Genomic DNA, 14,129 nt, shown 5'->3' on the forward strand with positions numbered 1-14,129 from the left:
CTCAAGACAGCCTGTTATATCAATAATCACATGTTGAAGTGGTGAAGTGGGATTAGAAAGGTTAGTGTTACACAAAAGTATTGTTTTGACAGAATTAGTTTGAAAACAAAAATCACTATGAGGGCAAGAATTATTGGCGTACATTTATTTTTAACGGAAGTGGTAAAACGTATCGTTCCAAAATGGTGAATTCCCGCATACTTGACAAATCTTTGACCGCGAACGAGCCAATCGGCTGTGGAAGGCAGAATTGTCCCTGTGGCCGCCATTAAAGAAAGGAATCCATGAATTCAAATGGAAACCAACAGGAACCGAGGCAGAAATCATGATCGTAATCATTGTTCGAATCGAGGCTGATGCCATTTTTAGTGGCTTTTACGGGGATGTATTTCGCTTTTAGAATGAATTTCGCCGCGGAGGAGTGCGACGGAATATTTTTTATTTTTTAACCTGAGACCGTTTTTAGGGCTAAGGGGGAGGGGGAGAGTTGCTTCTTTGCTCTCCTTTTCTTTTTGTTTTATGAACATTTTTGCCTCCTGGAAATTGATTGAACTTGGGATGCTTTTGAGATGTCGCCCTGAAGATCACCCTAACCTATTTTATTTGATTTTAAACCTCGGCGGATGAACTGCAATTGGAAGGTTGTTAAATGAACTATCCTCCAGTGAAATGTTGCAGAAATTATTACTTGCTGATTAAGCTTGAACATCTCAGAAAAGACAAATCTGAACATTGCCCTTTTATTTCCCGGGAAGTGAAATGATGGCGAGTTGGAGCTCGGAGTGAAGAAGGATGAGTTCTTGTTTTGTACCAAACGGGGCCAGCTTGGAGGATTGCCATTCCAATCTATTCTGTCTGGTAAGAGATTTAAAACTAAAGGAAAGCAGCCATTTTTAACTAGCTGAGCAGCGGCTAAGCTAACGTTAGCCTCCGAGGCATCAGTTTGATAGCAGCTTAGCAAGGCTTACGGCCCGTCGAACTGACATCATTTCGGGACAACGAGATTTCCCACTCCGCCAATGTTAAAAGATAATGTTTCCATTGAACAAACACCTCGTCTCGTGTGTCACACTACCACGCTCGTTACTACGCCTCCCCTACCGGATGTACTAAACTGTTGTGTTGTGGTCACGCCACTTGCACGTTTTGTGTTTTATTTACGTTATTCCCCAAAGTAAACATCAACAAATTAGTACGGAAATGAAGTGTGATGGAATACGGCAAGCGCCGCTCTGTGTCTAAAGTTTCACTTACTTTCGATGTCTTTTCCCCCCTCTCCTCAACGTGGTTGTTGTTATGAACTGTTTTCATTCACTTTCAGTAATTTTTCCAACAAGCGCATGAACTGCTGCTTTAAATAGAGGAAAATAATCACAAAAACGGCGCGCGTCTTATTGATTTGACTTAAAACCCCGAAATTTGGATTGTTTTCCGTGCAGGTCTTTTGCTGCCAAATTGAAATAATTTATGTAGTCTGTCATCATGTTCGCAAGTGGCTTAATCTCCTCCAGATTTTCGAGTATTCACACCAACTAGGACACAGAGGCCCCGGGCTGATTATTATATAATCTCTGGCATGCATTTCTAGACAGTACAAACATCCAGGTTGCTACAGTTCCGAGCTTTTCTTTTGCATACTAAAAAGCTTCTGGGAGTTGTCTTTGGCATCCAATGTGTTTATCTGCCTCACAATATCTTTCCCCCTCATCGCTCGTTGTAAATTGTGGCAATGTGTTGTCAGTTGACAGTCTTAAGTAGTTGAGGGGTTTGCTTTCTTGGCTGTGTCGTGCACAGTCGACAGCTAATGGAAAGGTCTTGCTCTCTGACTGGATATAATAATGATCTGTATCTGTTTAGGTTTTGTTTTGCGGCTAATCGACTTGTCTCCGGCCTTTACTGATTCGCTTGTAAATTAGCCACCTTTTTATGTGCTCCTCCAAATGTTCTTATTGGAAGCTGCTGCGTTAGAGTTTTTCCTCCAGAGCTATAAAAACTGCAGCCAAATGAGCAGTGACCAGAAAATGCAAAAGTGTACAGTACTCATAATATTCCAAACATTGGAGTGTTATAATAGCACAGTCTTTTACCACCAATTGACTCAGCTCCAGCTGTCCACCCCCAGAAGGTAACATTTCATTGCAAGAAAATCCCCACTCTCAGTTCTCCTCTGTTGGGCATGGGGTGTGCACTGAACTCGTAATTACAATGTTTATGACAGCACTTGAAGGCTACACTGGATACAGTGGACAGACGAGGTCCAGGCTGGTAGATGCCTGTCTGGCTGACATTTTCCTGCGCACTGAGACTAAGCATAACACCACTACTGTTATGACTCGCACACAGAACACACTCTGCTTTGTGGTTTCATGAAGAAAGAATGCATGCACATTGTCGGTTATTAGTGACTACTTTTAATTCAGCGTGATAACAGTACAGTACTTAGAATGACATCAGTGTCTCAGCTAACTCTACAGTTTGTAGAATCGGGTCAATATTGTACAGAAATAATGTCGTTATGTTGTCAAACCTTTCCGTAAATAAAAAATGTGTTTTGGCGTGTTGATTTCATATACTGTGAAAGCTCTAAGGTCACCATCATAAAAACGTTATTGGAACAGACAATATTTTGATTAAAATTTCTACGTGTTGAACAAGTGTAAAAATGAGTTAACCACATTGAAAACAAACAAGTTTAAAATTAACCTAAAGTCAGAGTGAAACAAAGTAATCTGTTTTCAATCGTTAGGCGATGAAAGATTTGTAAGGTGGCTCCTTGGGTTGATCCTTTCTCTGCTGTGGTTTCTCGTCTTGCATTTTGACAGTGGTTTAGAAATTTGTGCAAATTTGGAGTAGGACTGGACAAGTAATCAGAATTTAAACCTGATTCTGATTTTGGCTTCTCTTGTTCTTTAAAACATTATTATTATCGAAATAAAACAATTGGGCACGACTGGTTAGCACGATGGCCTCACAGTGCAGAGGTTGTGGGTTCGATTCCGGCTCCGGCCATCCTGTGTGGAGTTCGCATGTTTTCCCCGTGCCTGCGTGGGTTTCCTCCGGGTACTCCGGTTTCCTCCCACCTTCCAAAAACATGCATGGCAGGTTGATTGACTCTAAATTGCCCCGAGGTATGAGTGTGAACGCGGATGGTTGTTCGTCTGTGTGCCCTGCGATTGGCTGACAACCAGTTCAGGGTGTCCCCCGCCTACCGCCCGAAGATTGCTGGGATAGGCTCCAGCACCCCGCGCGACCCTCGTGAGGAGAAGCGGTATAGATAATGGATGGATAAAACAATTTGGTTAAGATTTTTAATGACACAATATTAGAAGTTTATTAAATTATTAAATAATTGCACACATCTATTTAAATACAAAAACATGCTCTGTGAGTGATATATCAAATAATGAATATTCACAGACAAATGTTGTGGAAACGCATACATACCGCCACAAATGATTCAAAACCTGTGAAAAAAAATAATTCGATTAATGGAGATAAATCAGAACTTTGTTCTTATCTCATTGTGTGTACTCCACAGACCAGCACATGCAGGAACCGTTAATTGTTTTTTTTTTTATGTCTGTTATTTTACTTTTTTACTAATGTAATAATTTTTCATTGTCCTTTCAACTAATATAGAAACTTAAGTTTTCATGGATTGAAGGAATTTTGCTTTCCTCCAAATTCAAGATACTAAGGACTTTTTTGTTCATCATACCGACGCATATTTCACATGACATGGCACAAAATACAATCCCCGATGTCCAAGGAAAACCGAGTAGGTCCCTAGACTTGTGAAAATAAAGAGAACAATACCATAAGATAAAAAACGATAGTTTACTGGTCCTTCACGGTTTGAATGTGTGCAAAGATGCAAGGCATCAAAGTTGTGGCTGAAGCAGAATGAGATTAATTTCACATGACATTTACAAGGTCATTTAGAAGTTGGCAAAAAAAAAAGAATAGAGTGTTCAACTCGCAGAGATGATTGGGCTGATTGATTTTTTTTGGAGTAGTTGAGTTTTGAATCGATGAATAATCGATTAATGAATCCCGATTTCAATCTGAATCCAAATAATCTGGATTATTTTTTTCTCCATGATGGTCCATCCCTAATTTGTTGTCATCATGTTTCATGCATGGGTGTGTCACATTGTTCATGCTCAAAAGCAAAACTCAGAATGCGCACATAATTAGTCCTTTGATGGTTGAGAAATGTTGAATTCTCGCAGGAAGGTGCGTTTGACAAAATGTCTTGATTGACCACGGACAAACAATGTTAAACCAATCCACTGTTTTTATACAATAATTTGAGACCAATTATTACCAAATGTTCAGAACTCTGCGTTTCATTGCCAATGTTGCATTGAGTAAAGTGATGCTGTCCTGGAAACTGCACAATACCTGATGTCATGGTTTTGTTCATTGGACAACAATCGACTTACGTCAGAGTTTGGCCCGGCATTTACTGTGTCTGCCTCACTGTTCTGAGGTTCAGAGTTTGAATCTCTGCTTTTCTGTGCGGAAATTCCATGTTGTTCCTCTGCTTGCATGTTTTTTTTTTGTGTGGTTTCCTTCCTCCAACATCACAAAGACGTGAATGCTAGGTTCATTAAAGACGAGAGATGCTGTTACTTTAAATCTGTATCCGTTCTTGAATTTGGAAAAGAAAAAAAAAACTCTGATACTACGATGTGGTCATTTTAACGTAAACACGTCGGGCCACTTTTATATTGATTATCTTTGTGTTGAATCAAATTAAGATATTTGCTTTTATTTTAATTTTAATTTTTTTATTTAATATTTATTAAAATAGTTTATTTTCGATTTTAATGACATGTTACGGACCACCCCAGTAATTTAATCATAAATGCTTGTTAATTTTCTGCATTGTCAATATGAAATCATTTTGTATTCTTAAATGGGGGGGATGCAAAAATTATTTTTTTAAATCCTATTAATTGGTTAGTCGACAAAATAATTTACAGATAAATAAATTATTGAAATATTAATTAGTTGCTGCCCTAGATAATACGAATGAACTTGCAGTGGCAGGGTTATCTGGCAAGAACCAAGTTTTTCGAGCCCAGTCATCTGCTCTACTCTGCTCCGGCCGAGCCAGCTGGCACGGCAAGTGAAGAATAATAAGCAATGGTGTGATAAAGTATCACTTACCTGCATCTTATTTGGACCGGCTAAGAAACACTGAGGCTTATACGTCAAAGACGGGGAGCTCCTTTACTTCTACGATGATCTTATTGCCAGAGTTGAACAGAGGCGACTGGTCATTTATTTGAACAAAGTTAAGTCTCGTGAAACATAATAGGAGAAGATTGCGTGCTGTTTTGTTGGCAAAATGTTAACATCGGGGGTGCTAATAATTGTGGCACACATGATGTGATATAAAATAATTTCTTAATGTGGTTTTTTCCCCCAGTGAATAAATGCACTTGAAATAAAGGTTCGATTTTCTTCATTTTATTTTATTTATTTTTTTTAAATTTTGTTCTGTTATTTAGAAAGGGGGAACATAATTCATTAGGATGCCAGTAATTCAAGAGAGCAGTGTATTTTTGAACAATATATTGTGCATTTATTTTATTTTTCCAAATAAGATGTTTTTATCACATTTGCAAGACATAATGGCAAAGCAAGCATTTATAAAAATTTTTACAAGGTATTGTCAAGGATTCAAGTGTCAATACTTGTGCTTGTAATCAGTCTGAAAAAGAAGTAGTGTCTCGCATTTTTGCCTCATCACTTTTATCCTGACATGGCAGAACTGTTAACATTTGTCAACTGTGGGCTGGTGATGCCCTTTGAGCCTCTTTTGCTTTATGAATAAACCTGACATCATTCTTAACTGCTAATTGAATTAATTGATTCATTGATCTTTTAATTTTGTTTGCTATCTGACGTTTAGATCCCCATTTTGGTTGAATTGTCATTCACTCACCCTTGGATGCACCGTTATCTTGCAACAAGATCAGTAGAAGCATTCATGCAAACAACTCAATCACCACCTTTAAACAAAAATACAAAATAAACACTTGTTTCATGTTGCAACGCAAAGGGAGAAGGGTAAAAGTTGGCATTTAGGGAGGGGGGAGGGGCTTCTGAGACACTGTTTGGTAAGCGTCACCTGTTGCTCGTGTCATCTTGAAAGGCAGGAAGGCAGCTGTTTGAGCACACAGTTCCCCCGCTGAGATTTGCAGCAAAGTGGCCAGAAGGAAGGTGAGCAGCTGGCAAAATCGGGTCGTAACCCTCAAGTGTCCGTCCCTCCTGGAAGACTTCTTGTCTGTATCCAGTAGATTTGGCTTGAAATTCCCATCGAATGCAGCAGACGGCTTTGCCGTACAAACCATAGCGGAGATAAATAACACTCATCTTTGGACATTTTTTGTGCACACAAGCTCATTGTTAAACAAAATAATGCTTTTGCCTTCGTGCTGGTATATTTTCATGTTTGAATGGAATTATTCCTCAGACAACGTTAAATAATTTCCTCAACTCAACAGAGTCCAACCATGTTTTCATTTCTGAAAAGTAACATCCTCCTTCAAAAGAATCCTAAAAGTTTTTCAGATGTTAAAAATGCTCATCTGATTGGTTAATCAGACCGCGAGGGAATCGGGGACGGCAAACCTTGATGCAGCGTTCATGTTCATTCATTAGCTTTGAGTTCGCCGCTGTTTCGTAGCCGCTTCTCGCTGCTCGGTGCAGTTTGCCGCTCCCCGGTGCCCAATCGTCTCTTCGCGTCTACCTCGAGGTCGACCACCATAAATAAAGCAATGTTGTTTTTGTTGTTTATCTGCACACATGGTAAATAAAGCAAAGATTCCGTGCCATCTCAAAAGGGCGTTGAGCATAAGGAAATTTTTCTCATTTTGTGGTTGTTAAATTTTAAGGTTTACTCTTAATCTCATCAGGACGGTGACTAAAGGTGGACTTGACTACAGTCCTTACATTAACAGTATTCTCACTTAAAGGTGACGTCAACCCCAAAATTTTCTTTCTAAGAATATGTTCTATGCAGGCCCATACTTGAAACATGGAATTCTGATTAAAATTGCGCTTGCGGAATATGACTAAAAGCCATCTGTTTTTAGCCATCAGAGGAGGCGGCCATTTTCTCACTTGCTATCGACTGAAAATGTAAGATAAGATTCTACATATGGCACTAGCTGTGTTGCACGTTCAAAGATGACACGATTTATCGCTGCTTTCGTCCTGTGGTTTCCGACTAGTTATTTTGGGCCATGTTTCGGATGACATTCCTTTCACAACGGCATCTTTCACGTCACTACATTCCTTTTTTTTTTCTTTTCTGTACAACCCGAGTGCTCCGTCATCCCTTAATAACAATACAAAAAAAAAAACCTGCATAGCTGAAATTGATTGTGGAACTGCAGCAGGGAATTCGGATGTTTTTGGCCTTATTCTTCCAAATCAGGCTCAGCAGGTTTCTTTTGTATGTTATTTAAATGCACCAACCATGGAGCTTTGGTGCTCACTTTACGTTTGTCTCAACATTCATGTAATCGAAACGCAAAATTTGTGACCATGCGTGCTTCCTCATCTCAGCGACATAGAATACAATCTTAATCCTCCTAAATTGTCAGTAGCTGCCAGGTGTTTAAGTTTGCAGGGCTCGTTCTTTACATCCTGTGCTTATACATGTTTTGGCAAAGAATCGAATGTACTCTGATGTACTTATTGATAACAATAATTGCTTGGATGTCCCGTATATAGCGTCTTTGAAAGGACATTAGGAAGCTCAAGTGTTTGATTCTCTCTAAAAATTGTATTACTTAAATTGTTACACACTGTGGCTTTTCGTTAATTAATTAGGACATCAGCCGTAGTAATCCTTTTATTCCAGTTTGATTGGATCCAGGTTAAACTTTTGAGTGCTCACAGAATGTGGCCAGTGGCTTCCATTTGCCTCACCTGCACTTGCGCTATGTTCACTTTATTAACAGCAAGTAAAAACAAACAGGCATGTCAGTGTTTTCTCTTCAAGCCATCTCGCCTGATATGAGGCATTCTCACTGCCAATAATGTTGAAGTGCGTACTCTGCACCTTAAATATATTTCTCTGTCTAATTTTCCATTGAACTTTGCTTGGAAGTTTCAGGGTACTTCTAATGTAAAAAAAAACATAAAGATTACATATTTGTTGTTGTGTGATGATAATAGTAGCTGCAGTATTAGTAGTATTTTTTTATATATATATACATTACATATAGTAGCTCACCAAACTATGTACTCACATTTCATGTGTTTTCATGGGACAACACTCAAGAAATGATGATGAATGTTTCAAAGCAGTCATTGTACATCTTGTATAACAAAGTAAAATGTATTGTTAGCCTCAAAATAACAACATAAACGCATTGTTTGTTGAAAACAACAAAAGTGGGTACACCCCTCAGTGAAAATGTTGATATTGGACCCTAAGTGTCAATATTTTGTGTGGCCAGTGCCACTATTATTTTCGAGCTCTACTCTAACCCTCGAGGGAATCGAGTTCACAAGAGCTTCACAGGCTGACACCGGAATCCTCTTTCAGTCTTTCAAGACGATATCACAGAGCTGGTGGATTTTAGAGGCCTTGGGCTCTATTTTTGTGTCAAGTGCAAGTGTGGTGTGAGACGCGTAAATCTACACAGAGGCGTGTAAGATCTAGAGTTAGTATTTTTGCAGATGCGAATAAGCATGTGTAGCGTTTGCGCCGTTAGGGGTGTGGTCAAAGACGACCTGATTCGCTTCCTCAGGGTTCGACATTAACAGTGGTCTGGTGGCTCGGGTCCTCCACGTCACCGTGTTGGTCCACTCAAAGTTCACTGATGCGATCTGTACCGGACCACAAATACAGATTTAATAAATACATGTGATTAAGTCAATAGATTATTTTTTTCCAAGATTGCAGCCTTGAGCTAACGTAATTCGGTGCATTTTGACTGCTGACTATTTTATCCGCAGATTATGAAATTCGTTAAGTATATATTTGAAATCAGAGCCAGTGCCAGTTCTGGCAGGACCATTTCGAGCTGGCATGTCAGACCACCACCCAAAAGGGCTTTCTGTCGAACCCTGTGAAGCAGCTCCTCTAATTCCGTGTAGATGTGATGTCTGAGAAGCGGGTTGGTCGTCCTTGACATGGCAAAAGAGGAAACTTATTTGCTGTAGTCCGGTGGCAGCTTGAAACATGCACGGTTTAAAATGAATTTCAAGCAGACATCCATGGGTGGGTGATGTAAAGTTGGCCAGGTCAGGAGCTGAACGGCAAAATTCACAAGAGGTATTTATTTGTCGTGTACACAATCACGCACACACAACCACTAACACACAGTGGAAACTCACATGACCGTAATTAGTTCTCAAACTGTTTGCGAACTGAAGATGTTTTTCCCATTAAAATGAATAGAAATCTAATTAATCCGTTCCAGTATTAAGTTGCCTTTGCACGCAACCGGCACAGATGTCTGACAAGAAGCGAACTGCGGAGCCTCCGGGCATGGGTTAGCACGTGGCTTTGGGAGCTTCCCGCAAAGCTGCGTGATAACTCGGCCACACCACAGTTCCTGTGTTGGGACTGCCACAGTGCATGCCCATGCCAACATGGTCATTTGAACTTGAGAGTCATTCTCAGGGCTTTATCGCAAAACAAAAATCAAAACCAAAAACAAATGGACTGTGTGTATTTTGATGCGAAACGTGTGATGCATGGAGCAAATGACGGTCACGCTTTACGGGAGAAAGCACATTGGAGTTTTCAACATGGCTGCTTTAACTTCTACTTACATTGTTTGTGAAGCAATTTAGTGAACATCGTTATTTGTGAACCCATGTTCCATTGTATATATATATATATTTATTACGAAACACTTTTGGGCTGACAATGTTGCTCGTCAACAATCTGGAGGAGAAAAGGTTCAACAAACTGACGCCATTGTTTACTTTCGATCTCATTTGGGGAACACTCCATACACGAGAATGCCTTAGTCGACTTCCCTTTTTTTGAGGCATAAAAGCAACATGTAAGACAAATATTGTCAGCGTTGATCCGAGCAGACGACTCAAGCAGATGCATCTGGATTTACTTCGAACAAGCTAAATAGAGTTATCCAAAGTGCCTGTCTGGCCGTTCTCCACATACCATCCCCCCTAAGTATTCCAAATATGTAATTTAGCCAAGTTAGATATTTTGAGCAGCCCCGTACGATTCATGATCTCTCCAGGATCTGCACCGCCTATTTCTCGGTGTCATCCGGGACGAGCTCTAGTCCTGATATGACCCCGCATAGAATGAGTAGCACAAAAGATAGATGTGTGGTGCAAAGCTTGTTGATGATAATGGATTAACACGTTGACTGCCATTGACGGCTAAAGACGTCAATTTTTTTTTTTTTTTTTTTTTTTACTTGGCTGGTAGTGAATGAGTTAATTGCTGGAATATACATATATATCAACCTCAAATGAACTGGCCATATTGGGAGTCGATGGCTGAAGGAGATGACATGCCCTATGTGTGTTTTAGTTTTGCCAGTGTTTAAGCGAGACATGGGCTGTTGAGCTGCAGTGGAGCCTTATGTTCCATCTTTTATACCTAATGACCCTGCTGCTGATTTACTTCCCATGAGATGTTTTCATGTATGTTTTGTTCACTCTGTTCAAGCCACGCTGCATTTGTTCAACTTAAAGCGTTGCACAACACTGGCCAATAATGCGGATTAAAGTTGTGTGACCATATTTACATGTTTCAACCATTCATTTGTCGTATTATATATTGTACATAACCATATTTAGTTGTCGTTTACTTGGAGCTGGGCACTTGACCCTTTTTTTTGTCAGTGCCCCGCCCTCCGGCCACGATCTCTGTACCGTTCAGCCTCGACCCTCCGGCCTTTTTCACATAAATTGTCGGCCCCCGAGCGATTTTTGTATCCCTGCAGGAATGGGGTTTGGATTCCTAAACATTAGTTTGCCACAAAGTTATGTGTGTGCAGAATAAGAGGAGATTTTATTTGACTCATTTTCAAGTTAATACTTTTATTAATTATTTTGTAGTATAGTTTGCTTGAAAAATGTGTGGTAATACTCTTTTGAACTACTTGATGCGGCAGGGCTATAGTGTGTAGTTTTGACAGTTAGAGGGGAGTAGAAATGCAATGAATCTCGTGCTCAATTAAACCTGACATTAGTCACCACCTCTTTTGTACCGCCCCATGGGAGTTTGCTGTATTTTGCAATGCTGTTTTAATGCGCAATGAAGTCGGTTGTATAAAATTTGACTTGCCACCACAAGAAAGTTGTGCATGACATTTTTTTTTTTTACTCAGCTGCATCTTATTTTAGACTCTAAACCAAAAAAGACTACCATACGGCTGACATCACTCTTACTCTTCGCTACTTTGTTAGCGCCTTAGAAGTTAGCACGCAATGTTGTTGTGATCACAGACGCTTTGCATGCTGGATACAGGCACTGCTGGATAGAAGTGCTGACTCGTGCGCTAGGATGTACTGCTCGTATCAGCACGCTTATGTCGGACATTTTACATGCAATCCGATACGCTTTCTTTTGCTGATAATGGACTAATATCATAACGTGTTATGAAACCCGTACCTGAAATGATGAACTTGTTATATGGAAGTTAACGTATAGTAAGTGGTGCTCCGATCGATCGTCCGATTTTCATGGAAAAAAAATATGTGATGGGCATATGTTGTGCAATGCCTTTAATTTCCGATCACAAAATTCAATCACCTGCAGCTCGTACCAACTAGAGACCAGCGTTTGTGCAGTGTCGCGTCCCCTCCGTCTTTCCTTAACACTGTACGTTACAGGGTTAGGTAGGTTAGGTGGTAAACAAGTACCTGAATCATAATATTCAAAATGTTTGTTAATTTTCTGCACTGTGACATGGAAATAATGACCTGTTCATCTGTAATAGAGGGATGGAAATTTGAATATGTTTGCTTTAAATCCGATTCTCCAATTAATGAAAAAAAAATCATTGACAGATTACGTAACCGATTATTCAAACAATTGTTCGTGAGCAGCTCTGAAATTTAAAACATAATGTGCAGCTAAAAAGTGATGGATATCGGATTCAGTATCGGCCAATCTCACTCCTGCAAGATCAATATGGGAATCGGCTGCATAAAACATTGGATCAGAACACCCTTCATATAGTGATTATACACGAACAATAAACTGAATTAATTAATCTCCCGGGTCCTAAAAAGTAGTTACCCTGCCTGACCTGACCACAGCTGGTAATTTTAGCGGCAGCATGTTACTTAGTTGCATGTTCGCGCTCATACCCTTGTTGCCAACTCTGATAACTTACAACCTCAATAGACATGCCCGCTAACAATCTATTTCCCTCTCTCCTGTCATGCAGGCTGACTTGACAGGAATCAAATGGAAGAGGTTTGTGTGGCAGGGTCCCACCTCTGCACCCATCCTGTTCCCGGTGACGGAGGAGGACCCCATCCTGTGCAGCTTCAGCCGCTGTCTGAAGGCAGACGTGCTGAGTGTATGGCGACGCAGCCAGCGGCAGGGTCGGCGGGAAATTTGGCTGTTCTGGTGGGGGGACGACCCCAACTTTGCTGATCTCATCCACCCCGAGCTTGCTGGTGAGAACTGCTTGGTGTACATTCCCAGTATGGTGTTTCCTTACAGCACAGTAGTACATGTTGTTCCTTACGACATACTGACAGGAGAGTTGGTCTTTATAGGGTTTGAGTGTGTGCCAGAGTGAGTGTATAATGTACTTTGCAGCTCACATCACATCAAAGTCTGTTTACAGGTCTTGGGAAGTGCACGTGCATATGTGATAAGAGTCTTTTATAGCTGCACTGGAAGCCGCAGGAATTCCGAAAGACTTTAAAAATGAAAATCTGGGGTTATGAACGTTGACTTGAAAGTGAGTTTAGTTGTCCTTTGGTTGCAACTGTGCCTACGTGCCAGGCACTAGTGATAGATAGTTTTATATGTAATGTAGTACTCATGTTTTGACAGGGAAAGCGAAATCTGTCAATTGGGTTGCGTTTTTTTGTTTCATTAATTCTTCATTATGTGTTTAGACTGTGATGAAAGTTGCCCCCCTTTTAACTCAATCACAGTAGTTTTGGTTGCATTTGTCAAATTAGGTGATTAAAGAAGACAGATACTAAGGATGATTAAGTGCCCTGGCGAGGAATATAACCTATGAATATCAAATCAAATCAACACCTCCCTATGACTTCGCCATTTGTTGGAGTCACTCAAGCCAGAAGAGTGATAGCTGTAAAAGATAACGGAAAGTGTAAAGTGTTTGCAGCTCCTGTATAATAAAAACGTGAAGATAAATCACACTGTCACGCTATGTTATTGGTTGTACAATGAAAAATGATACAGGTTTCAGTGCCTGTCAGGTGGGCACAGGGGATAGCCTGTAAGTCGGCACCCCAGGGAAATGTAAAAATCTGTGACTGATGAGCCAGCCAGCCGCACTGGTAGTGCCAGCACCTGTAGGGCACCGCTGTCTCCGTGGAGACGGCAGCTATCATGTGGTCTCATTTTCACATTTAGTGTTTGAGAAGGGCGGACTCGCATCAGGGTGAGTAGTGCCATGCAGCACACTAAACAGAGCATGTGTAGCTATTCTACAGAGAATGGGGCAAGAAATGATGCTGGCGTAAAACTGAGCACAGCTCCATCTTAACTCGAGCGAATCGCAGCTCGCAGGTGCAGCCACGTGGAAACAAGGAAAATGCGCCCCCCCCCTCAACAGTAACTGTAACATTAGTGCTGAGAGAGGGAAGAGGCCATTTTTATTCATTCTCTCGGCCATGTTGATTGAACTTTTGAGGCTGTGCTAAGCAAAGCCTTTCTATGACTCCCCTTCATTATTGGACATTGTGGCTGAAGTGGACTCCGAATGAAACCTGAAGGCTTCGATGGGCGACACATTCAGGCCTAGCCGTTCCCAGTAATAACCTGAAGCGCACGGCTCAGGTCTAATCGTGAGTGCTACGTTTCAAAGCAGTGAGGTTGGTGTAAAGGAGCTACATTAGGGGCAAATATTCAAACCCCGCGAGGGTTCTTACACATGCTTTGGGCTGGTTCGCACCAGAAA

General features: G+C 40.7%; 1 protein-coding gene across 2 annotated transcripts in view; it reads left to right on the plus strand.

Annotated features, from left to right (window-relative positions):
- The first annotated feature begins 227 nt into the window (after positions 1 to 227).
- med13a (mediator complex subunit 13a) overlaps positions 228 to 14,129 on the plus strand; it is a 73,603-nt gene continuing 59,701 nt past the window's right edge. The window contains exons 1-3 of one of the 2 annotated variants that reach the window (XM_088279687.1): positions 228 to 641; positions 756 to 858; positions 12,411 to 12,645. In XM_088279687.1, coding sequence (XP_088135813.1) covers positions 793 to 858; positions 12,411 to 12,645 — 301 coding nt within the window. In that variant the 5' untranslated portion in view covers positions 228 to 641; positions 756 to 792. Of the gene's footprint in view, positions 859 to 12,410; positions 12,646 to 14,129 lie in introns of both variants that reach the window. The other variant, XM_088279686.1, reaches the window with a different exon arrangement.

This window comes from Idiotropiscis lumnitzeri, chromosome 17, assembly GCF_059441095.1.
Source record: "Idiotropiscis lumnitzeri isolate Australia: NSW breed Sydney's pygmy pipehorse chromosome 17, RoL_Ilum_1.0, whole genome shotgun sequence".
Classification (NCBI taxonomy): domain Eukaryota; kingdom Metazoa; phylum Chordata; class Actinopteri; order Syngnathiformes; family Syngnathidae; genus Idiotropiscis; species Idiotropiscis lumnitzeri.